A 23,314-nucleotide genomic window follows, 5' to 3' on the forward strand; every position below is an offset into this window, starting at 1 on the left:
TAAATCTGACGGTTATTAGTGCAACAATCCCATTTTTACCTTAAACCTGCAAGCCAGAATATTTTTTATTTTTTACTTGATTTTCGATATCTTATACTAAAAGAATATACTCTTTCCAAAATTTTATTTTATTCTTCCGATTCGAATCCCAAATCTAATTATAGGGATGGTAGGACATTTGTTACTGGAACTCAAGTACACCATATATTTTAGTTGACAAATGATATTCTTTATTCAAGTATTTTCTTTGGTGTAAATAAACTAAGGGCTGGTTTGACTCCCGTAACAAAAATGTATGAATTGTATTGCAGCTATTTATATGGTGAATAATAATAATACTCATTCTTTATGTGAATTATTATTTTTTTTAGTCTGTACAAAAAAAAAAATAATCTCTTTTCATATTTGAAAACAGTTTACTTTTCACGCAAAATATATGTGTCTCACTTTACACTTCAAATTCAAATTTTTTTTTCTTAACCTCCGTACTTAGTCAAATAAATTCATATAAATTAGCACGAAGGGAGTATAAAATTTGTTGTTAATTATTTTAAGAATTTCCCTTTAGTTACTCTTATTCAGATACGCAATACTTGTACTTATTTTACAATCCTATCATGCATCCGCGTACAATATAGATTCTTATATAATTTATGCGAATATTAGTAGGCGTTTGGATATAAAAATCATAATTTTTGAAAAAAATAGTATTTGGAGTTAAGTTAAAAAATTGTATTTGAAATTAGAAATTATGTTTGGACATGCATATTACTTGAAAAAATATTGTAATTTTGTGAGTGTGAGAAAAACAATTCTGAAATTTTTGAAAAACTCATTTTCGATAAATTTTCAAAAACTTGTAAAATTTCACGGACAAACATATTTTTGAAAAAATTAAGAAAAAGAAAAAATTTGTATGGACAAACATTGCCTTAGCAATACAACGTTTAAAAGTCAACAAAATGCTATATTATTAAGAAATTATTATTAATTTGTATTACTATAATATAATATTACGAAACAGTAAATTTCTGTAACATAAAACAGAAATAAGGCAGAAACTGGATATTGTCAGAAATTAGAATTAGAAAATAATTTTCGAAATGAAATCGAACTCACTGAATGCACAGTATGTCCTTAAGGAAATTATCCCCTCAAGTACCCGAGGTGTTAGAATATTATCCTCCCAGGATAGAACGATTTAACTCACTAGAGTGTCGGTACCAAAAACGTCGGTGAACAACGAACCACTTAATGACTGTAAATCACACTGGAATTTATTTGTGCAGAAAAAGGAGAAGTGTCGCGTCGCGCGCGAATCTTGGGTTATTCCGAATTGACTTTTCGATAATTAATTAAATTAATTAATTAAACAATTGAAAGAATTTTTGTCCAAAAAGATTAATCAATCAAAAGATTGAAGCTGAAGCCGAGCCAAGCGACGACGACGACGACGCGATGCTTACCTTCTTTCCAACTCATTTAACACAAAGAAAGTGCTTTCTCAATATAAACACATTTCCCTTCTATTTTTTTTCATTATCAACAAGAAACAATTGATCTTTCCAAAATATTTTTCCTTTCACATTTCTTCTCTCCATTTTCCATTTGCCAACCTTCAATCCCAACATATATGTCGGGCTATTTCCTCTATAACTAACCAAACATGATGTTGCAAATAATGAAGTGACACTGTACCACATTCGACCTTAACGTAGGATCACATAATCAGTTAAAAAATGCCTTAATACCTTTTCTCTTAATTTATTTAGTTTTTTATTTATTTTGGTAATATGAAAACAGAAAAAATAGTAGGAAAAAGAAGCCTGGTACGGATTCTAGATCTTCCCACAGGTGACTCTATCCTCTCTTTTTTCTTTCTTTTTTTTCTTTTTCTTTTTCTTACATAGCTGACTCTATCCACTATTCAGAGTTCACATTCACTTTTTTTTTTTTTTTTCGGTTTACATCATCGGCTTAAGTATAGTAAATATATATTGTTACTTTAGTTGTACATTTTTATCCATAATAATTTTTGTCATACTAGGTAATAGAACTCAATTGACTGCTCTCAATTCTGCTTCCTTTTTTTCAACCCAAAATTCTAGGGCTTGTGTCTTTTACTAATCACTCCTCAGTTCTCTCTCTCTTTCTTCTCATATCCTCATACGGGTAAGTTTCTTTTTCCTTTTTCCGTTTATTTTTTTCATCTTCAATTCTCAAGATTTGAGCTTTTTCATGAAATATGGGTACTTTTTGTTTCGTTAGAAGGCACAATTTTTATGTTTTTTTATACTCATGTGTTTGTGTTGGAATCCGTGCTTCTTTTCTGTATTTTCTCTTTGGAGCTTTTTCTTAAAATGGGTAATTCTAATTTATTGAAAAAGGCACAATCTTTATGTGCTTTTGATATGTGTTTGTGTTGGAATTCATGGTTTCTTTTTGAATTTCTATTTGATCGAGCTTTTTGTTGAATTGGGTAATTCTAATTTATTGAAAAAAGGCACAATCTTTTTGTGGTTTTTGATGTGTGTTTCTGTTGGAATCCATTTTTTTTTTCTGTTTTCTCTCTTTGATTTTGATTTCGGAGCTTTTTCTGAAATGAGTTGTTCTAATTTGTTGAAAAAGGCACAATCTTTTTTTATTTATTTATTTATTATATATATATTTGCTTATGTTGGAATCTGTGGGTTCTCTGTATTCCCTCTTTGATTTTCATTCTGGAGCTTTTTATTTGAAATTGCTAATTCTATTTTTTTTTTTTTTGAAGAAATCACAATATTTATGCGTGTTTGTTATGTGTTTGTGTGAATGTATGGTTTTTTTGTTTTCCCTCTTTGATTGTCATACTGGACTCTGGAGCTCTTTCTTTTGGGTGGGGGTTGGGGGAGCTGGGTAATTCTAATTTCACGAAAAAGGCGCTATTTTTATGCATTTGTATATGGGATTGTGTTAGAATTTGTCGGTTTAGGTTATGTTAATCCATTTCTGATCATGGTCTGTTAGGGATATTGGGTGCTTTAATCTTGTTCTTCTATGGATAACAACAACAACAATAACATACCCAGTATAATCGCACAAGTGGGGTCTGGGGAGGCTAGTGTGTACGCAGATCTTACCCCTACCTGGTGAGGTAGAGATGCTGTTTCCGATAATCATAATTTTGTTCTTCTATGGATTAAGAACAAAAATAATCATAACTGTACTTCGATAACTATTGTGCACGAAGAAGCTCTTTATGAAAGCTCCTAGGAGGTCATGAATTCTCATTTGATGAGTCCCTCTTAGGTAATAGACAGTTCTTGAATTTTGAGATGAGGTTGGTCGAAGGTGTGATTGTTGATACAAGTGAGATGTGTGATAATTCTATCAATAGGGGCGTCTCATTCTTTACCAGCTGAAACTTTGATCTTCTGCAAACAATGTTGTCAAAAGCTAAAAGCGCCGAGAGCCTGTTGGGGCTTTAATTGCAATTAATTAATTAAAGCGTGTTTACTAAAGAAATGCGCAATGAAGAAAAACAAAATCATAATGCACACGTATATATATGTAACGCAAGAAAAGAATCTACCAATACAAACAACTGTATGAACAAAGCAATCGAGAAAATTACTAATAAGTGAAATATATCAAATAAAACATGTAAAGTAAGTTAAAAACCATATAATTTTGATTTCGATTGGAAGATTCAGTTTGAATTTTCTAATTTGGGTTAAATGACTAGTCTTGTGTTAACTTTTTAAATTTCTTTTTCTGATAAACAATAAATTCATTCGTAACCTTTCTTTGACAATGAATATGTTTCTTTACCATGATATATTTTGTCTAGCGCCATTTTCGTTCCAAGGTAGGGTTCGTGGGTGATGGGGCACAAACCTTAGTGCATCTCACCTGCACTAAGATGCTGCTTAAGCGATGTGAAGCGCCCTAGCACAGATTCATGTCGCTTCAAGGTCTTAATGCCTCAAATGAGCTTCGGCGACATTGTTTTAGGAGCTGAAGCGGTGTTTTCCATCCGGGGTGGATTTTTTTTCCCTTTGGGTGATATTGCCATGAGTTAAGGCATCCAAGGATGTGGCCTAACGGTTAATCAAATGAGATGAAAGGTTTGGGAGACCTTGAACTCAGCAGAGACAACACGCTTGGTCATTTTTTCCTTTTTGCCTAAGCCTTGGTGGGTAGTGGGTTTACTAGGTAACTATATTGGTGGAAGGTAGAAGGTATACGATGCAATAATCAGCTGGTCCAGACACCAGCAGTTCAAAAAAAAAAGTGATGGTTGATATAAAACGATGTGTTTTCTCTTGCATGTCAATTGATTATAGTCTACTGAGGTTCCAGGTAGTTCTAGCAACCGAAATGCCTCATTTACTAGTGGAATCACTCTGCATTTTTTATGGGTTTTGTTCACCGTGGAAGTTCCTACAAATTTAAATAATATGGGTTGCTTTAGTTTTTGTGTGCAAGATTTAAGGGGGAAAAAGGATTTTGCATTGTGTCTATAAATTGAAGAAGTTGTTCTATCTTTACGTTTTCTTCCTTTTTTTTTCTTTTTTTTTTTTTGTGTGTGTGGGGGGTTATATCTTATGAGAAAGAGTATTGTTGGTATGAGAAGTCTTGACTAATCTCTGATCAAAAGGTTCATAATGTCACTTTACTTGGACAATCAAATAGTCTTAATTAATTACCCAAAAAAAAAATAGTCCTAATTCTGCAGTTTGCTATAGAAGTACCTCCACTTGTGAAAAGTGTAAATTTGAAAAGTGCTTTAAGGGTTCTGCTTTAGCTTTTTGGCATTTTTGCCTACTTAGTTGCTAGCAACAAACAACAACAACATACCCAGTCTTATCCCACACCGTGGGGTCTGGGGAGGGTAGTGTATATGCAGACCTTACTCCTACCTTGCCTACTTAGTTGCTAGATATGAGGTTATTTTAGACTGGCACTTTTGTGAAATTGATATATTGGAGAGTAAAGTTTCTTACCTTTTTTTTCTTTATTCCATTTAGCAAAAAGCTTTCGGTTCCTTATGATTGGGATTGAAGCACATTTGTTATTGTTGTACTTTCAGTTTTGAACTTACTAAAAGATGCACATATATCACTTAGACAAAAGACTTGAAAAGATCAAAGTGTTTTTCCAAGTGAAAATGAAGGCCATGATTGTTAAATGCTAGTCACTAGTCAGCAAATCCCACGTTTCCTCCATAAAAGTGTAGATCTAGAAGACATCTGAATGTGTTGTTTTCAGTAGCTGGACTTGGAACTGCATATGCAGTGCTTCTCTTTAAATGTAAACTCCCTGAACCCTATTTCCTGAACTCGTTTGTTGTCCTTACGATCAGGACACTCTATTGCGGAAATCTCTGAATAAAGCTACGGCAGTATGCCCTCAAATACCAAAAGCGCGAATCGGGAGGAACCCAATGCTTATGATGGTCCACGTTCCGCTGTGTATTCTGAACCTTGGTGGAATAGTACTGGTTATAATCCTGTTTCCCCTGGGTTGACGAGGGGAACTGCATCAGATTCGTCGTCATTGGAACAATCTATGGATGGCCAATCACAGTCTGATGGTATCAATGAGGAGGAGGAGGATGCTCCTGAAAAATCACAAAGTATTATACCTTTGCATGCAGGTATCTCTTCAATTTTTAATGTTGTTAATGATAAAACAATCATGGTCATTAACGTATGGATAAGGTCTGGCTTTGGTGATTGGTTGGTTTTATAAATGTTCGGACCTTTTTTTAAAAAAAATGATAACAGAAAGAATAAAACAAATTAAAAACTAAAGGTTTCCTCCTTTTTTTTAAAAAAAAAAAATCTTTTAATTGTCTTTACCTTTTCTGAGTTTTACTAAGTAATTGTCCTTTGTTGTCTGCCCGTAATTGTATCACTTAATTCATTTTCTGAAAAGCAATCTTATTGATATTGTTATACTAGTTAAATGTGTTGGTGTTAACGAAATCTTGTTTCAAGATTAGATGGGAGTTACGGGCAAGCGGATCAAAATTTTCAGCCAGCTGCGCCAACCATACCTCCAAAACTTGATGGCACCCTAACGCAGACCCAACAGCTTGAACTTGTTGGGCACTCTATAGTAAGTATGTTTGACTTTTCTATGGGTTTTGATATCTGTTGTAGTTATCTGTTTTATGGAGTTATTCAATTGATAATGTCATATGGCTAATGTGAGAGTTATTCTGTTTGATTGACATCCAGGCCTGTGCTCCTAATCCGTACGTTGATCCATACTATGGTGGGATGATGACAGCTTTTGGCCAGCCTTTGGTATGCACATTTTTAAATTTTCAAGTCAACTTCATGTTTTTAATTCCTTATTCAAATACTTCATCTAAGCTCTTCAAAGTGAAAGATAACCTCACATTCTTAGACAATATTATTGATCATGCTGCTGATTTGAGTGACCGAGGGTATTGTCAGTGCTTTATACCTGCTTCTGTTCAGTTGTTTATGGTGTTTCTGGAAAGTGTTAAATCATATATATGTGTTTGTCTGCTGCTGAGCCTCTACTAGCTTCTTGTCACTGACCGTTGTTTTAGAAACACTCACCTTCTCAGACACTACTTGCTGTCAAAAGCTTGTGCTTTACCGCCTTGGAATATATGTTGGAAGTGTATTACTTTCTCCGCTATTGTTCAGGAAGACTGGGATAGTCCATTCTTGTGGAAGTTTTAGGTCCGATTTGTACGTCTATGGATGCACTTCACCAGCGCCTTTATTAGGCATTGCAGGCACTGCGTTTAAGTGCTTCGTTAAATTTCCAACCAGAATGATTGAGAAAGACTCATTACTTAAAGAATGACAGAGAAAAATTTACCTAAGTTCAATCTTATAAATACAATAAATCTTAGAGTTTCTTGTAGCACTAGCAGGAAGCTTGTGCTTTTGCGCAAATGGGAAATCTAGAAACGAGGAGAGATGTTACAACTCATTGTCAGTAAAGGAGTTTGGATTCTTGATTTTGGGGCTGGGAGGTGGGGAGAGCATCTTTGGTTCCGTTTCTAAGTGAACCAGCACAGTCAAGTGTAAGCTATATAACACTTGTTTACAAGGTCGCCTTCCATCCTAATCAATATACATGGCGTTTTCTTATGAAAATTGTTGCTATATACGAGTTACTGTCTTCCGCAGAATGAGTAGTTTAAAGGACACTCTTCTCTGCTCGTTAAGTCATTAAGTTTATTTGGTATCATGCTAGTTCAAACATATGATGCTATGCATCTTCTTTGACATCTCCTTGAAGAATATTTCCTTGTTCGGTTCTACTTAATTTCAGGCGCTAGTGATCAGTCCTAAAAGATGAAGCTAAGCTGTCACTGATTCTGATATTCATTTTTAATGGTACATGATGCGTGTCTGTTTTTTCTTTAGGGTTGGGTACTGGCATATCATCTCTTTTTCTGGGGATACCTTTGGGTTGGAATTTTCTTTCTATCTATTTGTGCCCTTCTTCATGATGTCTTAATATGATCATTTTGCCAAAACAACACCCTTGACTTTGTATATTCTTTGAATCACAATTGACCAGAAAGCAGCAGTTGCACAACTCCTTAGCCTGTATCAGTAACATCTCTTTCTAACTGCCAGGATAGTAGCATTTTGAATTTGAATCACTTAGCACCTTGACATACAAATCCTCTTATTTTGCTGAGAATCCTCAGAGAGTTCCCTTTGGCCTTTTTTTTTTTTTTTTTAAAAATAACCGTGGTGTCCGGGCCAGCTTGCGCGCACCTTGACTAAATCCATGGGATGCCTGCTACCTCTCACTATCAAGAGGTACGGTAACTCTATCCACCAAGGCTTGGGAAGAAATCACCTAATGGAAGTGAACCTGAGACCTCATGGTTATAACCCACTTCATTGACGATTAGACCATACCCCTGGGTGCTCCCTTTGCCCTCTTTTATCTTGAAAGCTGAAGATGTGAGCTCGTGCGCATTTCTGCATCTCTATTCTTTTCTCAACTTAGAAAGCTGAATCCCATAGAAATAAAGGCTCTTGCTCGATCTTCGCTTCATTAATGACTCGACTCCTATGACATATTGTTGAAAATTACCTGCAAAACTGTAGGTCCATATTGGAGCGTTTTGTGCCAAAAGAGCTCTAAGATGCATTTCGCATTTCACCTGTTTCTACATTCCACCTTTACAAGTTGGATTGGCTAAACGAATTCTCAAATTCATCTATTCTGTTCCATTTGATTAGAAAAACAAAATAAAACATATAAAACTAGTGAAAAATGACATGAAAAAATATCATTATGTTAGCTTAAGTCTGATCTGGTTGGTCCAATGAGCATTATTTAATCTTAGCTCTAATTTATGGCAAGATTTTTGTTTTTTGAGGTCCTTACATATTGTTGAACTATTTAGGTTCCTCCACATGTACTTGATATGCACTATGCAAGGATGCCCTTGCCACATGAAATGGCTCAAGAACCTGTTTATGTTAATGCCAAGCAGTATCGAAGGATCCTGCAGCGACGACAGTCACGTGCCAAAGCAGAACTTGAAAAGAAGCAGATAAAAGCTAGGAAGGTTAGTATGTGCTCCACCCACAGGCCGCTCTTTCCATTCTCTCTTTCCTCCCTTTCTGTCTGGAAATTGTTTGGCACCTTTTACGAGTACTTACCACACAGTATAAGTGTTCTGGAGATATATAATCTTTGACCAACTGCTTGTACCTATCCAATTGGTATGGAGGCAGATCTATCTTAGGCGCTGATTGGAATTCCATATTTTCTGACTGGTTAACAGTATGTAATGAAATTCTGCAGTATGAAGAATTTTATATTTCAATGGAGGAGGACAAAGAACTGATGTCCTTATCGGAAAAAAAGGACAAAGAACGGATGATATATTCTTTTTGAAGTAAGTAAAAAGTATATGGCATTAGTGCCCTCTAACTCAATACACCTTTTCTAAGAGGAAATAAAGGCCATCAACGCTAAATTTGGTCACTGTCCCTTTTGATAAATGTGGGACCAAATAGGTTTGTTTGCTTGTAACTGTTGTTTCCTTCCTACTTTTCCTATTCCAGCTTTTACAGGAGTTCGTAATTCATTGAAAAGGAAAACTTGTACCATTTTTATTTTTTTTATGAAAAAGGAAACCTTGTACCATTAGTTTTATAGTAAAACTATTCCCTCCATTTTATTTAATATGAAGATCTTTGAGTGGGTACAAAGTTAAAGAAAGAAAGAAAGACTTGGAACATGTGGTTTAAGCATGCCATTAAATTTCTGTGGCATAAGATCCTGTCATTAAGGATAAAACTGGGAGTATAGAGTTATATTGTTTCTAAAAATAGAGAGGTGCTGTTCTTTTTGGAACATCATTCATGTAAAATGGAATGGGGGAGAGTATTATTATTATTATCCATCCCTATAACTACATTGGCAAGATTATGGGATCAGGTGGAATGGGGTGGCACAACTTTCAGGCTTGATATATGAAATTTTTAGTAGTTGCACTATGTCGTCTATAATATTATGTCCTCTGCAGTCACTTCCGAATTTAATGATCTGGTGCATTTTCAAGGTAATGATACTGTATCCTTTCCTCATATTACAGCCATATCTTCATGAGTCTCGACATCAGCATGCACTGAGAAGGGCAAGGGCTTCCGGAGGACGTTTTGCCAAAAAGACAGATGCTGATGCTTCTAAGGGAACTGGTTCTGTGAGTTCATCGGGTTCTGAACCTTTGCAGTTCAATGCTGCTGATATTCAAAATAGGCACGAAAATGGAAGGTTGGCCGAGCTTCAGCATTCTTATTCAAATGGTAGCAGTTATGGAAATCAAAGTAGCTTTCAGGAATCAAAAGATGAGTACCAGTCTGCTGAAAGCAGGGAAGGAGGTTCCTCTGGCAAGTAATTGGGGATACGTTCGTGTCTAAACCAGCTTTTGCACTGCAACGAGGTTTGAGTATGGACAGAAAGTTTTACAGTTATTGTTTCATTTCTTGGCTTCTTCAAGCTGGGCGGCAAATCATTCTTGGCTTTTACTTTAGTGTTAACGGGAGCATAGAGACAACGAGCGTTGCAGCATTGCTTGGAAATCTACTTCTTCCCTTCTGTACAAATAGATGGAGTAGTTGTTTAGTAGGCTTATAGTTGGCCATTTACTGCAGTTTAGAAGACCATGTAAAGGGGTTGTTTGGTTTGTATACTTGTCTTATTTCCTTTCACTACTGTTGCAGAAATTTAGAATTTGGTTTGATTAGGGAGCTAGATATGGTAGGATACAATGGCAGATTTGAGGTGAATGGTCCAATGATGTGTTACTTTGTTTATTTTCTTGAGGTTTAATTTACCTGTTCAATGGTTAAGGTGTGCAAAACTCACAATTACAATGAAGCTCTACACAATTAAGATCATATTTGTTGAGCAGTGGTTGGTTTTAGAAAGAATGTCTGACCAACAAGAATATGCTTGGGTGACTAATTACTCGAGAACATTGAACGTATGTAACAGATAAACATAACTATATATTATTCACCTTAAATAGGCATGATTGATCTTTTGGATGTCTGCTTATAAATCAACTAAATTTTTTCAGGGAAAAAAAAATGAATCTTTTCTAAAAATTTGTAAGACAAGGTCCTGATACTACTTCAGAAATGTTTCATTATTCTCCTATCGAGATAGTACAATGCAGTATGAAATTCTTTCCCAAAGTTGATGCTTCCCTTGAAGCTAATCACCAGTAATATTGAGATGGACTCAACTTACAGGATAATTGATCTCCTAAGTAGAATCTGACCCTTAGTTTACAACCATTAAGCATGTATTTACACAAAGTTATGATCCGTTTCCTGATGAGAGAGAGATTCTTCTCATAGATTTTACTAAACAAGGGTTCAATGAGGAACCATAAAACAACTCAAAACACTTGGTCTTCAAAATTTGCAGCTTGCAGCTCCCATGAGTTAAAAATAAAGTATCATATATGGAAGGAGAAATTCTACAACAATAAAATTATTCTTGTCGACTTTACTACAAACTTCTATACTGATACATATTGAACATATAAGTAAAAGTTGAGGAACGAAAGACATAAAAAATTGCAATCTGCTGCTTTCCTGAAAGCACATGTTCTAATAGTATAAATTATAAGTCTTTCTGATGATCACTATCTTCTACATTTTCAGTGACTTCCTCGACTTCTTCTTTGGGTGTGGATTCATCATCTACATCAGCTGGGGAAAATACCTTTTCATCACTACCCTTGCTATCAGTTACATTATCATAAGGCTCTGTAACGTTCATCACAGTTTGCTTTTCCATCATGCCTGACAAAGCCAGACTTGGAGACCACTCAAGTACATCGTCAATAATGTTAGAAACCCGCCTCTGATACCTGCAAGAAAGGAATTCTTTTTCAGGGACAAATCACAATTGTGCATAACATTCTCGTATCCTTGTAGAACAAATCAACATATATACGACAACATACCCAGTATAGTTTTACATGTGGGGTATGGGGAAGGTAGTGTGTACGCAGACCTTACAACAAGAATTGCCAGCTTAAGCAAATTGAGTCTATAATTACAAAACTAAGTTCAACATTATTTATTGGTATTGTAAGGCCCCGCAAAATTTTGCCTAAAATCCGAGGTTTTGTGGTGCCGAGGTAAGCTACCGTGTTTGAGGATTGTAGAAGCGGTACGGACTTTTGGGGTTGCTCGGTGCGTCGAGGAGTTGAAGGAAAAAGTTTGTAGAACATGGTAGTTTTGCGGTCCACTATGCGAAGAACCAATTTGCCGCAGATCGGCTGCGGATTGAAGCAGATATATTTGCCAATTTTGAGGACCATTATGCGGCCGCATAAACGTTTTGCGGGCCACAGATCCCATCGCAGATCCAACATGAGAAATTTCGGAAGGAGGTTCTGCGGTCCATTATGCGACCGCAAAATTGGTCTGCAGACCGCAGACCTGTCGCAGAGTGAAGCAGAAACGCCCAGTTCTGGAGGGCCATTATGAGGTCCATTTTGCGGACCGCAGATCTGCGTCGGGGCTCCATTTTTCCAATCTTATAACCCGACCCCCATTTCATTTATCTAGCCTAAGTGTTCATTTTTGGGGGACTACCTGATATTTTAGAAAGAGGAGAAGGCTATTCTAGAGAGAGGAAAAAAAGGATGATTTCACTACTCCACTTTGATCAAACCTTGGAATTCCATCAAAAGGAACTTGCTAGGACTTCAAAAAGGTAAGAATTTCTTCCCCTAATTCTTCAATTTCGAGTTTGAGTTGATTATGGGGGTAGATTTATCACATGCATGAGTTAATAGAGACTGCGGGGAAGTTGTTGAACCATTTTGGGTGGTTTTGTTCTTGAATTAGTTGAGGAAAAGGTCGTCATAGTCGTAACAGCCCTTGCCATGCGAATTCCTCTAATCGTGCTTATAATTCTCTCCCCCTTGATAGATTAGCATCGTTAGGAGTGTAAGGACATTATTGTGGCACTACGAAAAGCTCTTTCGAGGTATGAAGGCTAAACTCTTTTTCTGGTATTGAAATTCCCGTGTTTTTACAAAACTCCATCGTGTGAAGTTCGAACATGGAACGCTATTGATGTGGGGTATTCAAACTAGTAAAATTGATTCCCGATTGGCATAACGTGTTAGAACCCGCGTGTGTTAATGATTCTCTATTTTTGACTTAATTATGTTATACCCCTTTTGGGAAGAAAATCTTGTACGAAATCAATGTGATTAAACACTTATTTCTCATATGATGAAACCTCATAAACTTATACTTGTTAAGGCCAAAAGTGCCAAATGGTTGATTGGAAGGGAACTCTTTTGTACAAACTATTATCGTTTTGGGAATCCGAGGTGTGGCATTGTGAATACACCTCCACTCGCATACATAAGGGTGAGGCGACGGGGCCGCTTTATGTAGAGTTGTGGTATTGTGAATACACCTCCACCCGCATACATTGGGGTGAGGCAGCAGAGCCGCTTTGTGTAGAGTTGTGGTATTGTGAATACACCTCCACCCGCATACATTGGGGTGAGGCGGCAGGGCCGCTTTGTGTAAAGGTAGCTAGCTGCATAGGATCCCCAACTTAGAAATTTGTAAATGTTATTGAAAGCTCTTAATAAACTTGCTATGGCTTTAACGGCTATCTAAGCCTTTTATTGTTACCATGATTCATCATATTCATGTTGTATTTCCAAGTCCTTGCATAGGTACTTGGTTTTCATACTAGTATTATTCGACATGTACTAACATCCCTTTTTCAGGGGCGCTGCATCTTTAATGGATGCAGGTGATTCCACAGCGGAAGGCATTGACCAGTGATAGCGGTACACTCTCTTCCCAGTTGACTTGGTTGGCCCCACTTCATTTCGGGGTCGTGCATCTTTTGTTCTGTGTGTATTATGTTTTGAGGTATAGCCGGAGCCTTGTTGCCGGCACTATCATTGTACTATTTTATATCTATTAGAGGCTCCGTAGACATGGTGTGGGTTGTGTATTGGTATTGGGAAAGTCAAGATAGTAATGTCGTATGTGTATTACATGTTCCACTTCAAACTATGAAAGTGTATGTATTTTGGGACTTTATAAATGAAGTAACTAATGGTGATGGAATTAGTGTTGTTCATGAACCCCTTGGTGTTAATTAATGAAGTTTATCTTCTCTTTATTTATGGGTGAGTTGGGTAAAAGGCAATCCAACAGGCTTGCTCGACCGTGTTATCTCGGTTGAACGCCGGTCGCGCTCCCCGAGGTCGGGGCGTGACAAACACGGGACATGACAGGTATTATGGAATTGTCATGATACATAGGTTGATCATTCAGTCGTTTTCTTACTCTTGATTAAGTTTCCTAGTCTCATACTATGTTTGGAAAATTTAAGATCATGATAACATTTGATCCCATCCTATTCTAAATTTTAAAAAATTAAGCTAGATCTAGTTCAATCCAATTTGTGTTTGATCTTTTCTTCTTTTTTTTATGTCAGAAAAGGTTCGGTGTTAGTAAGGATTTGCAAAGTTTCTTGGCAAATTTATGGATCTAGATTCAATTTCCAAAACTTGCAGTTAATGTTTAATATATACCAAAGTATAAAATACCGTAATACGTTACAAGTAATAAAATGCATCATATAAGGTAATAGAACATCTTTATAAAACAGATAAAGTTTGGTCCCACTGAATTAGGATTTTCATAAATCATCAAACAGGTATCGGAGTATAAGTGCAAGTAAGCAAACCTGGCTCTTGCAGCCTCATCAGGAGCATGATGCCTCAGGATCAAAATAGCCACCACAGCTATAATTGTATAGAAGAGCCTTGCAGTCCACTTAGGTCGCTCGCCCTCATCTTTCTGGGGCCAAAACTGGAACAATTCTTTGAGTGTTGCCTCCTCAGCAAGAATGTTGGGGAAAAACCAGACTCGTTTGCCAAGAAGAATCCAAAAAGCACCAAAGACCATGGCTCTCACTGCAAGCATCACCATATTCTTTTTCGGTAACCATCAATTTATTCTTTCAAATAGCAGTTAATTCAAATAGCATTGCGAAGATATACTATACAAAGCTAGATGAGCGTGATTTATATGTCAAAAAAAAACAAAGATTTTATGGGCAGGATGTTGGCTTGAGTATACTTAGGGGTCCTTTGCTATAAATTACATCCACTAGATAAAATAACATACGCTATTATTTCCAACTCTTGTGTTTTCATGACCGTGTCTGACATGAACCTAGTGACGTGTATATTTGCTACCTAGACGAATCAATACATTTTAACAGTGAGCTGAATCTATTAAATATAACCCACAAACAGCTGCTACGATAAGAATGCCAAAAGACACACCACAACTAGGTACTTTTCCTTTTTAATCTACTTATTATACAGTACTAATTAAGAAATTATCAACAGAGTCACTTCAGACCGCTTATATAAGCCACAACTTTCAAAAGGGTTGGTCAAAACAACTTGACGAGGACAATATCAACTGACCAAGCAACCAACAATACAATTCTTTTGTGCACCTCTTTACTAATTTCCGTACAACTTATTTGGGAATCTATGTATTATTTAACACGGAATAGAATGTGTAGTATGTATTATCACTATGTGGATACGATTATCTAAAGACAAAAATGCTCTTATGTTAGGCAATCCTTCCATAGCAATTCTTATATTATTATTCACAACATTAACAATCTCTGCATTATAATCCCCACATAACTAGCTATAATCCATACAACGCGAACATCCTGAACCTGTTGCTTTGGTCATTCGAATAAAGTATTTGGTTTGGATGTGATATATAAAACAGCTACTTGTTTGTACTTAATGAGAAACTGCCATAATTTCAAGTTTCATGACCACATTATCATACTTCCCTAAAATCGGAAGACAATGAGACAACAAACAAAAGATGAAACTGAAATAGGCACCAGAAACTTACACAAAAGCAGGCAAAGTATAAGGAGGAGGAGACCAGCGCAGGAGTAGAGTATAAGCAGTTTGACCTGATGGGGATACACAGGAAACAAGCAGATTGCTAATGTCAAAACTGGCCAGCAGAATGAGAGAAGTGTTTGCCACACGGGCCTTCTTTTGACGAATGTCCATGCGAAAAAGGCGTCATTTTCAGAAAATACTTGATCCTGCATACAGAGGTGAAGAAGCATAACCTCAAAAACTGCAAGAATACCATGTAAAATGCACAACTCTAGGGTTACAGAATGAAAAGGTCAGTATATCCAAGTCAAGAACGTTTAAAGAGGACAAGGATAAGCTTTCTATAGATAAATACACCATATATTTGACATCTAGCTTTTGATAGATTGTAGACTTGGTTTTGACAGAAATAGGAAATTGGGAATAGTTTACTTACAGAAAGAGGAAATCTAAGACAATGATATAAGCCATCAACAAATATGGTGATCATTCTTATCTTCCGATTTAAGAAAGGAGAAGATTTTAGCAACAGAGCAAGGAAAATTATGGGTGAAAGGATAGAGAATAAGACGTCCTCGGTTCCTTTTGGTTGTGGTGTTTATAAGAAAGTCTTTCTTAATCAGTGAATAGCATGACTTAATAAAATAAATCTGCAGAAAGATTACTTTTGCTTCTTACAGATTCTAAGGTAAGAAGTACTCCAGTAACTATCAGGAATTGCATGCATCAACTAATTTTTACTTAAGGGTTCTGGTATATATCCAGATGTAGGACATATGAATAACAAAGGATTTAAGAGTGCATCACATGATGTGTGAGTCAGGCGCACGTCATGGATTCAACCCTGCTGCAGACAAAAGTCTGGTATAAGTGGAGAAGGGTAGATGGATCCACTGAGTCTTGAACCGTGTGCCACAGCCCTGGGGGATTTCCCGGTTATAGAAAAAATGACAAAGGATTTAAGATTTCTTGGAATGGATCCACAGTAAGGCATGTAAACTATACAAATGGATGTTCCACAGATTAGATACATGCCCTTTCAAGCAGAAGCATCAGCTGTATTGCAAATATATGATCGTTTTTTTTTTTAAAATTGTGTGGATAAAGAATGGCAAATATATGTTCATGCTAAATTTATGATCACACTTCCGTTAAGCAAATACACAAAATTTCAAAGCCATTACTAATCCACGGAAAGAGTACAACAACAACAACACAGTGAGATCCCACAAGTGGGGTCTGGGGAGGGTAGTGTGTACGCAGACCTTACCCCTACTCCGGAGGAGTAGAGAGGCTGTTTCCGGTAGACCCTCAGCACAAGAAGGAAAGAGACAGTGTATCAGTAACAGCAACGGAATCCAGAAAGATAACACCAACAACACAATAACCAGAAAATAGAGAGCAAAGTAGTAACACTAAGCAGTAACAATCCATGGAAAGAGTAAAAACAAATATATTTATAACTGAATAGGACAAGGTTGACAGGAAGCCAGAAATTTCTCAAAATAACTAGTAATAGAATCAAGAAAGGAACTCACATGGTATATCTCCAAATGCGCAGGAAAAGTAGACAATTTCTTCTTGCCAGGCCGAACAGTTTTTACAACACGATCACATCGGACTAAAAGGTTCTTCTTAAGCAGAATGTTGGCAACATCTTCTGGTTCCAAACTTCTATCCAACTCGAGTATGTCTTTCAGTTCTAAATGATTTCTCACAAAACTAACAAAATCTTTTCCTCTGAAATACTCTACCCGTGTTTCCTGTAGAACAGCCCAACGAGACACCAAGTCCTTATGATCTCTAACTTTCTCGGCAAATAGCTGGAAGAAATCCTTTTTCGCAGCTTGCTTCTGAAACTCAAAGTAAACAGCATGAGTATGAGCATCATAAAATAAAAAGGGCAGAAATAGCAGCAGGAGGAGAGCGGACAAAGCTGAGCATGTCTCAGTATATTCGATGACAAGAACCTTTATTTTTTTATCTTGTTTTTCAAGGGTGCCAATATGGTTAAGTTATCTGTCCACTAATAGTGTAGTTCAGCAAGATGATCAAAAGTGAAACTACCCACAACCCAAAAAAAAAAAACAGAAAAAGAGAAGGTACCCTATAGTGCTAGTCCTAATTAGTTCATTTCAAGGATTTAAGATAAATCCAATAGATTTAGCAAACTAAATAGAGGGGAACGAATCACGCATTAACTGCACAGGACAAAAATGAATCCCGACTACCCAGTTAGAAAAACAATTCAACATGTGCCAACTATCATTCAATACTTAGTCCAATGCAAGTTTAGCAAATACCTTTGCAAATTCCTCTCATCTCCCAAAAAAGGGCACAATATCGTCTACATTCAGTTGACTATATAAAGTTAATGATCCAAGAAAGCAAAAGTTTGTTTTCAATCCCTAGAAATATATTTGCAATGTTCACACTTCCAGCTAGAGGAAATGGATACCCTCTATCACACACTAGCCGAAATAATACCAAAATTTTAAGTTCAAAATCTCTTTGTCGCAATGACTTAACTACAACTACGTCTCAACCCCAAACAAGTTAAGGTCGGCTAGACGAATCCTCATAGACCATGTTACTCCATTTATTTTAAACTCATCTCATGCCAATCAAAATCACTAACTCTCAATCAATTTCACAAATTCATCGAGGAAAATGCAAGAAAATATTCAATTAAAATTTTGATCGGATTATGATCTTTAAAACCTCCTGGTTATACAATTCAAATTACTTCCTAAAATAAAATATTTTTCACAAACTCTTTTGGGAAATGTAAGAAAATCATTTTTTTTGACGGTTGTGTCTGGGCCAGCTTGTGCGCACCACTAATATTCTACCGGCTACCGGCTACCTCCCACCAACACACGTACCCCATAACTCTGCGCAAATTAAACAGACCCATTTTCCAAAAAGACCATATCTTTGTAAGGATTTGGAACCCTGAGACGTTTGGTCCTACTGCAAGCAATTCAAATTACCTCCTAAAAACAAGATTTTTTTTTCTCTCACAAATTCTTTGATGGAAATGCAAGAAAAATCCAAATTGAGAAATCCAGTTTCCATAAACCCGTCACTTGGACATGATTTTAAACCCTAGGAATTATGAGTCCCGTGCATACAATTCAAAATGACTCCGTAAAACAAGATCATGTACGCAAATTAATTCCAATTAAACAAACCCATTTCCCCCAAAAAAAAGAAATCAAACAAACAAAAAAAACTAAAAATTGGATATATTTATGCAATTAATTTGGATTAAATTAGAGTGGAATTACCCTAGAAGGAGAATCAGTGTTGGATGCGACAGCTTGTGATCTCCTTACCTTTTTCTTCTCTGCTCCCCCTGCTTTCTTCATCTCTGTCCCTCTCCCTCTGTCTCTGTGTGTGTGTGTGTTTTTCCCTTCCTCTGATCCTCTGTGTGTGTGTGTGTGTGTGTTTCTCTTCCTCTTGTCTCTGCGGTTTCCTCAGATTTCTTCTCTATGTTCAGGTGGTCGTTTGAGGGTATAGTAGAAATAAATAAAAGCATTTTTATCATGTTGTAACGCTTACTCTTGGGTTTGGGTCGATACTCGATAGATTTACAATTTGGACTGTGTGACTTTGTTTTTGGATTACACTTTAAATTCTGTCCCGTTAATAAAATTACTAAGAAAATATTTTACATGAATTAATTAATATAAAACAAATATTTAAAGTTAAGTGAAAAAAGAATATTTAAAAGTTAACCATATGTGAGCTTTCTTTCCTAAGTTTATGTTTTGCGTATAATTTTAGCACAACTTTTTAACTTACTTTTGGAGGGTATTTTTCATGATAAAAATTATTTATAAAATTTTATTGAAGAAATTTCTTTTCGATGCTTGATAACGTTGACTTGTAAAAGATAGTGTACTTAAAAAAAATATTTTACAAAAAAAAATCAACTATCATTGTTTGTAGGCAGAAGTCATCCATTACGACAAATCAAGATGATCGATTAGGAAAGTAGAGTCAGCCTCATACATGATGCTAGTGGAAGGTAATCGATACACCTATGAAGAATAACTAAGGTGTATTGTTTGTTCGGACATTATTATTATTCAAATAAAAAAGTCTTATCGATAAAGGACAAACTTAAAATGTATTTTGGTCATTTTAAGAATACAATAATGATTAGCTACATTTCACCCGTTATTCTTTCCTAAATAAATGGCAATCGATGCACAAAGTATTCCGCGTTCACGTCCGGGAAAAGATCGCATCCTAAAGGGTGTGATGTAGACAGTCAATCCCACGGGAACTCTATTTCGTAGTTGAAGTGAAACTTTGAAAACCACCGTATATCAACCTCATAATGTATGATGGCCATATGCAGTCTGCACATTCAAGATATTGTGGTCATATGTGAAATTGTGTGCTGAGCTCGTTAAATAATTCTGATTAAGTAGTTTAAGCAACTTTTAAGTACTACCTCAAAGTGTCTTGAATAAGTAGACAGAAGGTGTAGAGATTAATTGTGGGGAAGCACTGGGGAGAAGGGGAAGATAGCAATGGTATCATGGGAAAGAGTATGTGTTCCAAAGAAATATGGAGGGTTAAACATTAAAAGTTGCACAAAATAGAATGTGGCCTTTGTTGGCAAGCTTGTTTGGCAATTGGCAAGAAAGAAAGATATTCAGTGGGTTAAATGGGTTCATGGTATTTATTTGAAAGACAATCAGAATTTCTGGAGTCATGAACCATCACAAGATAGTAGCTCGTATTGGAGGAAATTACATGCACTTAAGGCTAGCATGACAGGATGGTACCAAAATGGCTCTTATTGTTTAACAACAATGGAAAATATTCAGTTACCAAGAGCTACAATGCTCTATTGGGAAATATGCAAAGACTGAAAGTGGCAGAATTGATACTGAGCTCATTATTGCTTCCACGACATAGGTTCATAATAACAACAACAACAAACCCAGTATAATTCCACTAGTGGGGTCTGGGGAAGGTAGTGTATACGCAGACCTTACCCATACCATGAGGTAGAGAGGTTGTTTCCAATAGACCATCGGCATCCTTCCCTCCAAGAACTCCCCACCTTGCTCTTGGGGTGACTCGAACTCACAACCTCTTGGTTGGAAGTGGTTGGTTAATCAAGACAAATTACTCACAAAAGAAAAACTTAGTCGATTACAGGTTCCTATTAACTCCAAGATATGTGGTATATGTAAAGATGATAAAGAGGAGACTCAGAAACATCTTTTCTCGGAGTGTGAATAGTCATAAAAGTTGCAGGATCGACTGGAAATTCGCATGGTAAAATAAAAATTCAGGTATATACTTACCGGTATGAGGTGCTTACACCAAATTATGTTACTACACCATGGTAAATTGCTTTAGTGAGATGAGAATGCATGTAATTCACCATAGTTAAGTGCTTGAAGTCCATGTGTAAAACATATGTCATGCATCTATTGATTTGGTGTGAATACCCAATACCAGATAAGTTTTTACCAATCATTAATAGGAAGCCCGTAATCTAAGTCTCAATCAGAGACGAGCTCGGGCTAAAGTGGGCCAAGTGTCACGTGGGCTGCAATACTCAAGTGGGCTGGTCCAGATACGGCCCAACACTGCAAGAAAAGAATTCATTTTCAGCTCAACTGTGCACAATGATCATGTATCCTTGGACAACAAATCACCACATATTCAATGAGATAAATTACTAAACTATGTTCCACACTTTTTACTAATATAACTGTGTAGATGTTAAAAGGGCAGCTGGTGCACAAAGCATTCCGCGTTCATGCATGGTCCAGGGAAGAGCCGCACTTCAAGGGTGTAATACAGGTAGCCTACCCTAATGCAATGATCAGGATCAGGGTAGATATTGGTGTTATAAAATCAGTGCCGGCTTAACCATAAAGCAGCTAAAGCTGTTGCTTTAGGCCCCCAAATTTTGGGGCCCCATTTTCTATAATAATGGGCTTATATTTTATTTATTTTTTGAAAATATTGAGTACTATTTAGAAGAAAATAAAATTTTTCCTATAAAAGAAACGCCAACATTTTAGCTATGTGAATAAGTGACGGGTTTAAACCTTTACACTCTCTTTCTTGGTTTATGCAAGAGCTACAATATTTCATTTCACCTTTTCCATCAATTTACATACTTTGTTTTATATTCTTTCTTACTTTTTCTAAGATGAACTATTTGTTGTTCAAAACTTCCGATAATTTATATTGCTTCTTACAAACATAGTTAAAATTACTTTCCTTATACTAAATTGTGTCTCATTTTCTGTTATTTCTCACGTTTAAACCTTGCGAGAAATATTTGAAGCAACATTACGAAATTTGAAATTAAGTCTTCAAACTTCTTGAATCTAGTTCTTTCATTCTAACTTTTCAGTATCTTTTTTTATCTTAAATTTGTTATATTTGTTATTTTTACTTCATAGGTATATTTTTTAAATATTTATTAGAATTTGAATATGACAACTAGAAAATATAGATCTTGTTATTCTAAAAAAAAAAAGAAGAGTTGAAATATACAATCTAAAAAAGAGATCTTGATAAACTTTTCACAAACAATAGAAAAACTAAATTAGAAACTATAGGGGAGTATTTTTAGATGAACAAGTCACAAACCTATTAGAAGAAATCGATTATAGAAAACTAATTAATAATTTTGCATCTCAAAAAGTTATAAAATAAATCCTAAATAAAAATATCTATTAAAATTATTATTGAAGGGCCTCCAATTAAAATTTGGCCTTAGGCCCCAAGTGTTGTTGAGCCGCCTCTGATAAAATCTGTCAAGATGCTTAAGTTGACCTTTTAGTCTTTTTCTTTGTTCTTCATCTAGTTTCCTAGTTTCCAAATCTTACACTCTGGAAAAATTTTGATCATATGACTCTCTTCTGATCAACATTGATTGTTAAGATGATGGACCTTAGGGCTTCTCAATCCCAACGTTGACAACTCTCTGGTTTAAGGCGGCTCATGAGGAGAAGTTTGCCCAAGATTATATAAGGAGACAACATCTCATTCACTCAACCAATGCAAGATATTCTAGTAACCCCTCACGTGTTCAGGATTTGAGATCTCGAGCGTATGCAATAATATAGGAACCTAACATTGGGTAAACTAAGAATAGGAATATGTCTTGTTCGGATATCCTGGGATTTTCAACTCCAAAAGTTAGTTCACGAGGTGTGGACCGTCCTAGCCAATATAAGGAGGCAACAACCCATTCCCACAATCAATATGAGACATTCTAAAATTGATAAAGTTGCCTCCCATTCAAAGAGGCATTAGAATGTGAGTACAAGTTAGCAAACCTGGCTGTTGCAGCCTCATCAGAAGCATGATACCTTCTCAGGAGCAAAACAACAACCACAGCTACAATTTCATAGAAGATCCTTACTTTCCACTCAGGTTGCTTCCCATCATCTTTCTGCGGCCAAAACTGGAACAGCTCTTTGAGTGTTGCCTCCTCGGCAAGAATGTTTGGGAAAAACCAGACACAGCATCCAAGAAGAATCCAAATAGCACAAAAGACCATGGCTCTCACTGCAGGAATCAACGTATTCTTTTTCATAAGCATAAATATCTTCTTTGTAATTGCAATAACTCAAATAGTAGGATTGCGAAGATACACTAGACAAAACTAGATGAGCATGACATGAACAACTCAGGACAGGGGCGAAGCCAGAAATTTCCTCTATGATGTTCAGACTTGAAAGAAGTAAAAAAAATTATGACAGAGGGTGTCCAATATATGTTATATATATATATATCTAAAATCTAATATTTTACTTATATACACAGTGTAATTTTTTATAATATTTCGGCGAAGGGTGCTAAATTGAC

At 36.1% G+C, this 23,314-nt stretch overlaps 2 protein-coding genes across 4 annotated transcripts; one reads left to right on the top strand and one right to left on the bottom strand.

Moving 5' to 3' along the window:
* The first annotated feature begins 2,018 nt into the window (after positions 1-2,018).
* On the top strand, positions 2,019-10,319 carry LOC104115479 (nuclear transcription factor Y subunit A-1-like). Of its 2 annotated transcripts, none has more exons than XM_009626121.4 (6): positions 2,019-2,172; positions 5,345-5,638; positions 5,987-6,102; positions 6,225-6,293; positions 8,399-8,563; positions 9,599-10,319. In XM_009626121.4, the coding sequence occupies exons 2-6, from the start codon at positions 5,386-5,388 to the stop codon at positions 9,899-9,901; spliced, it is 906 nt and encodes a 301-aa protein (XP_009624416.1). In that variant the 5' UTR covers positions 2,019-2,172; positions 5,345-5,385; the 3' UTR covers positions 9,902-10,319. The 2 variants fall into 2 exon arrangements, with proteins under 2 accessions (XP_009624416.1, XP_009624418.1); XM_009626123.4 differs by lacking the exon at positions 2,019-2,172 and adding an exon at positions 2,184-2,249.
* A 632-nt stretch (positions 10,320-10,951) lies between these two features.
* LOC104115478 (translocation protein sec62-like) lies at positions 10,952-18,988 on the bottom strand. Of its 2 annotated transcripts, none has more exons than XM_009626119.4 (5): positions 18,745-18,988; positions 16,993-17,307; positions 15,459-15,660; positions 14,254-14,482; positions 10,952-11,386 (listed from the first exon to the last, which is right to left on the bottom strand). In XM_009626119.4, exons 1-5 carry the CDS (start codon positions 18,823-18,825, stop codon positions 11,137-11,139), a joined length of 1,077 nt encoding a protein of 358 aa, XP_009624414.1. In that variant the 5' UTR covers positions 18,826-18,988; the 3' UTR covers positions 10,952-11,136. The 2 variants fall into 2 exon arrangements, with proteins under 2 accessions (XP_009624414.1, XP_009624415.1); XM_009626120.4 differs by having other exon boundaries at positions 18,793-18,987.
* Between the last annotated feature and the right edge of the window lie 4,326 nt (positions 18,989-23,314).

The sequence above is a fragment of the Nicotiana tomentosiformis genome, chromosome 11, assembly GCF_000390325.3.
Source record: "Nicotiana tomentosiformis chromosome 11, ASM39032v3, whole genome shotgun sequence".
NCBI lineage: Eukaryota > Viridiplantae > Streptophyta > Magnoliopsida > Solanales > Solanaceae > Nicotiana > Nicotiana tomentosiformis.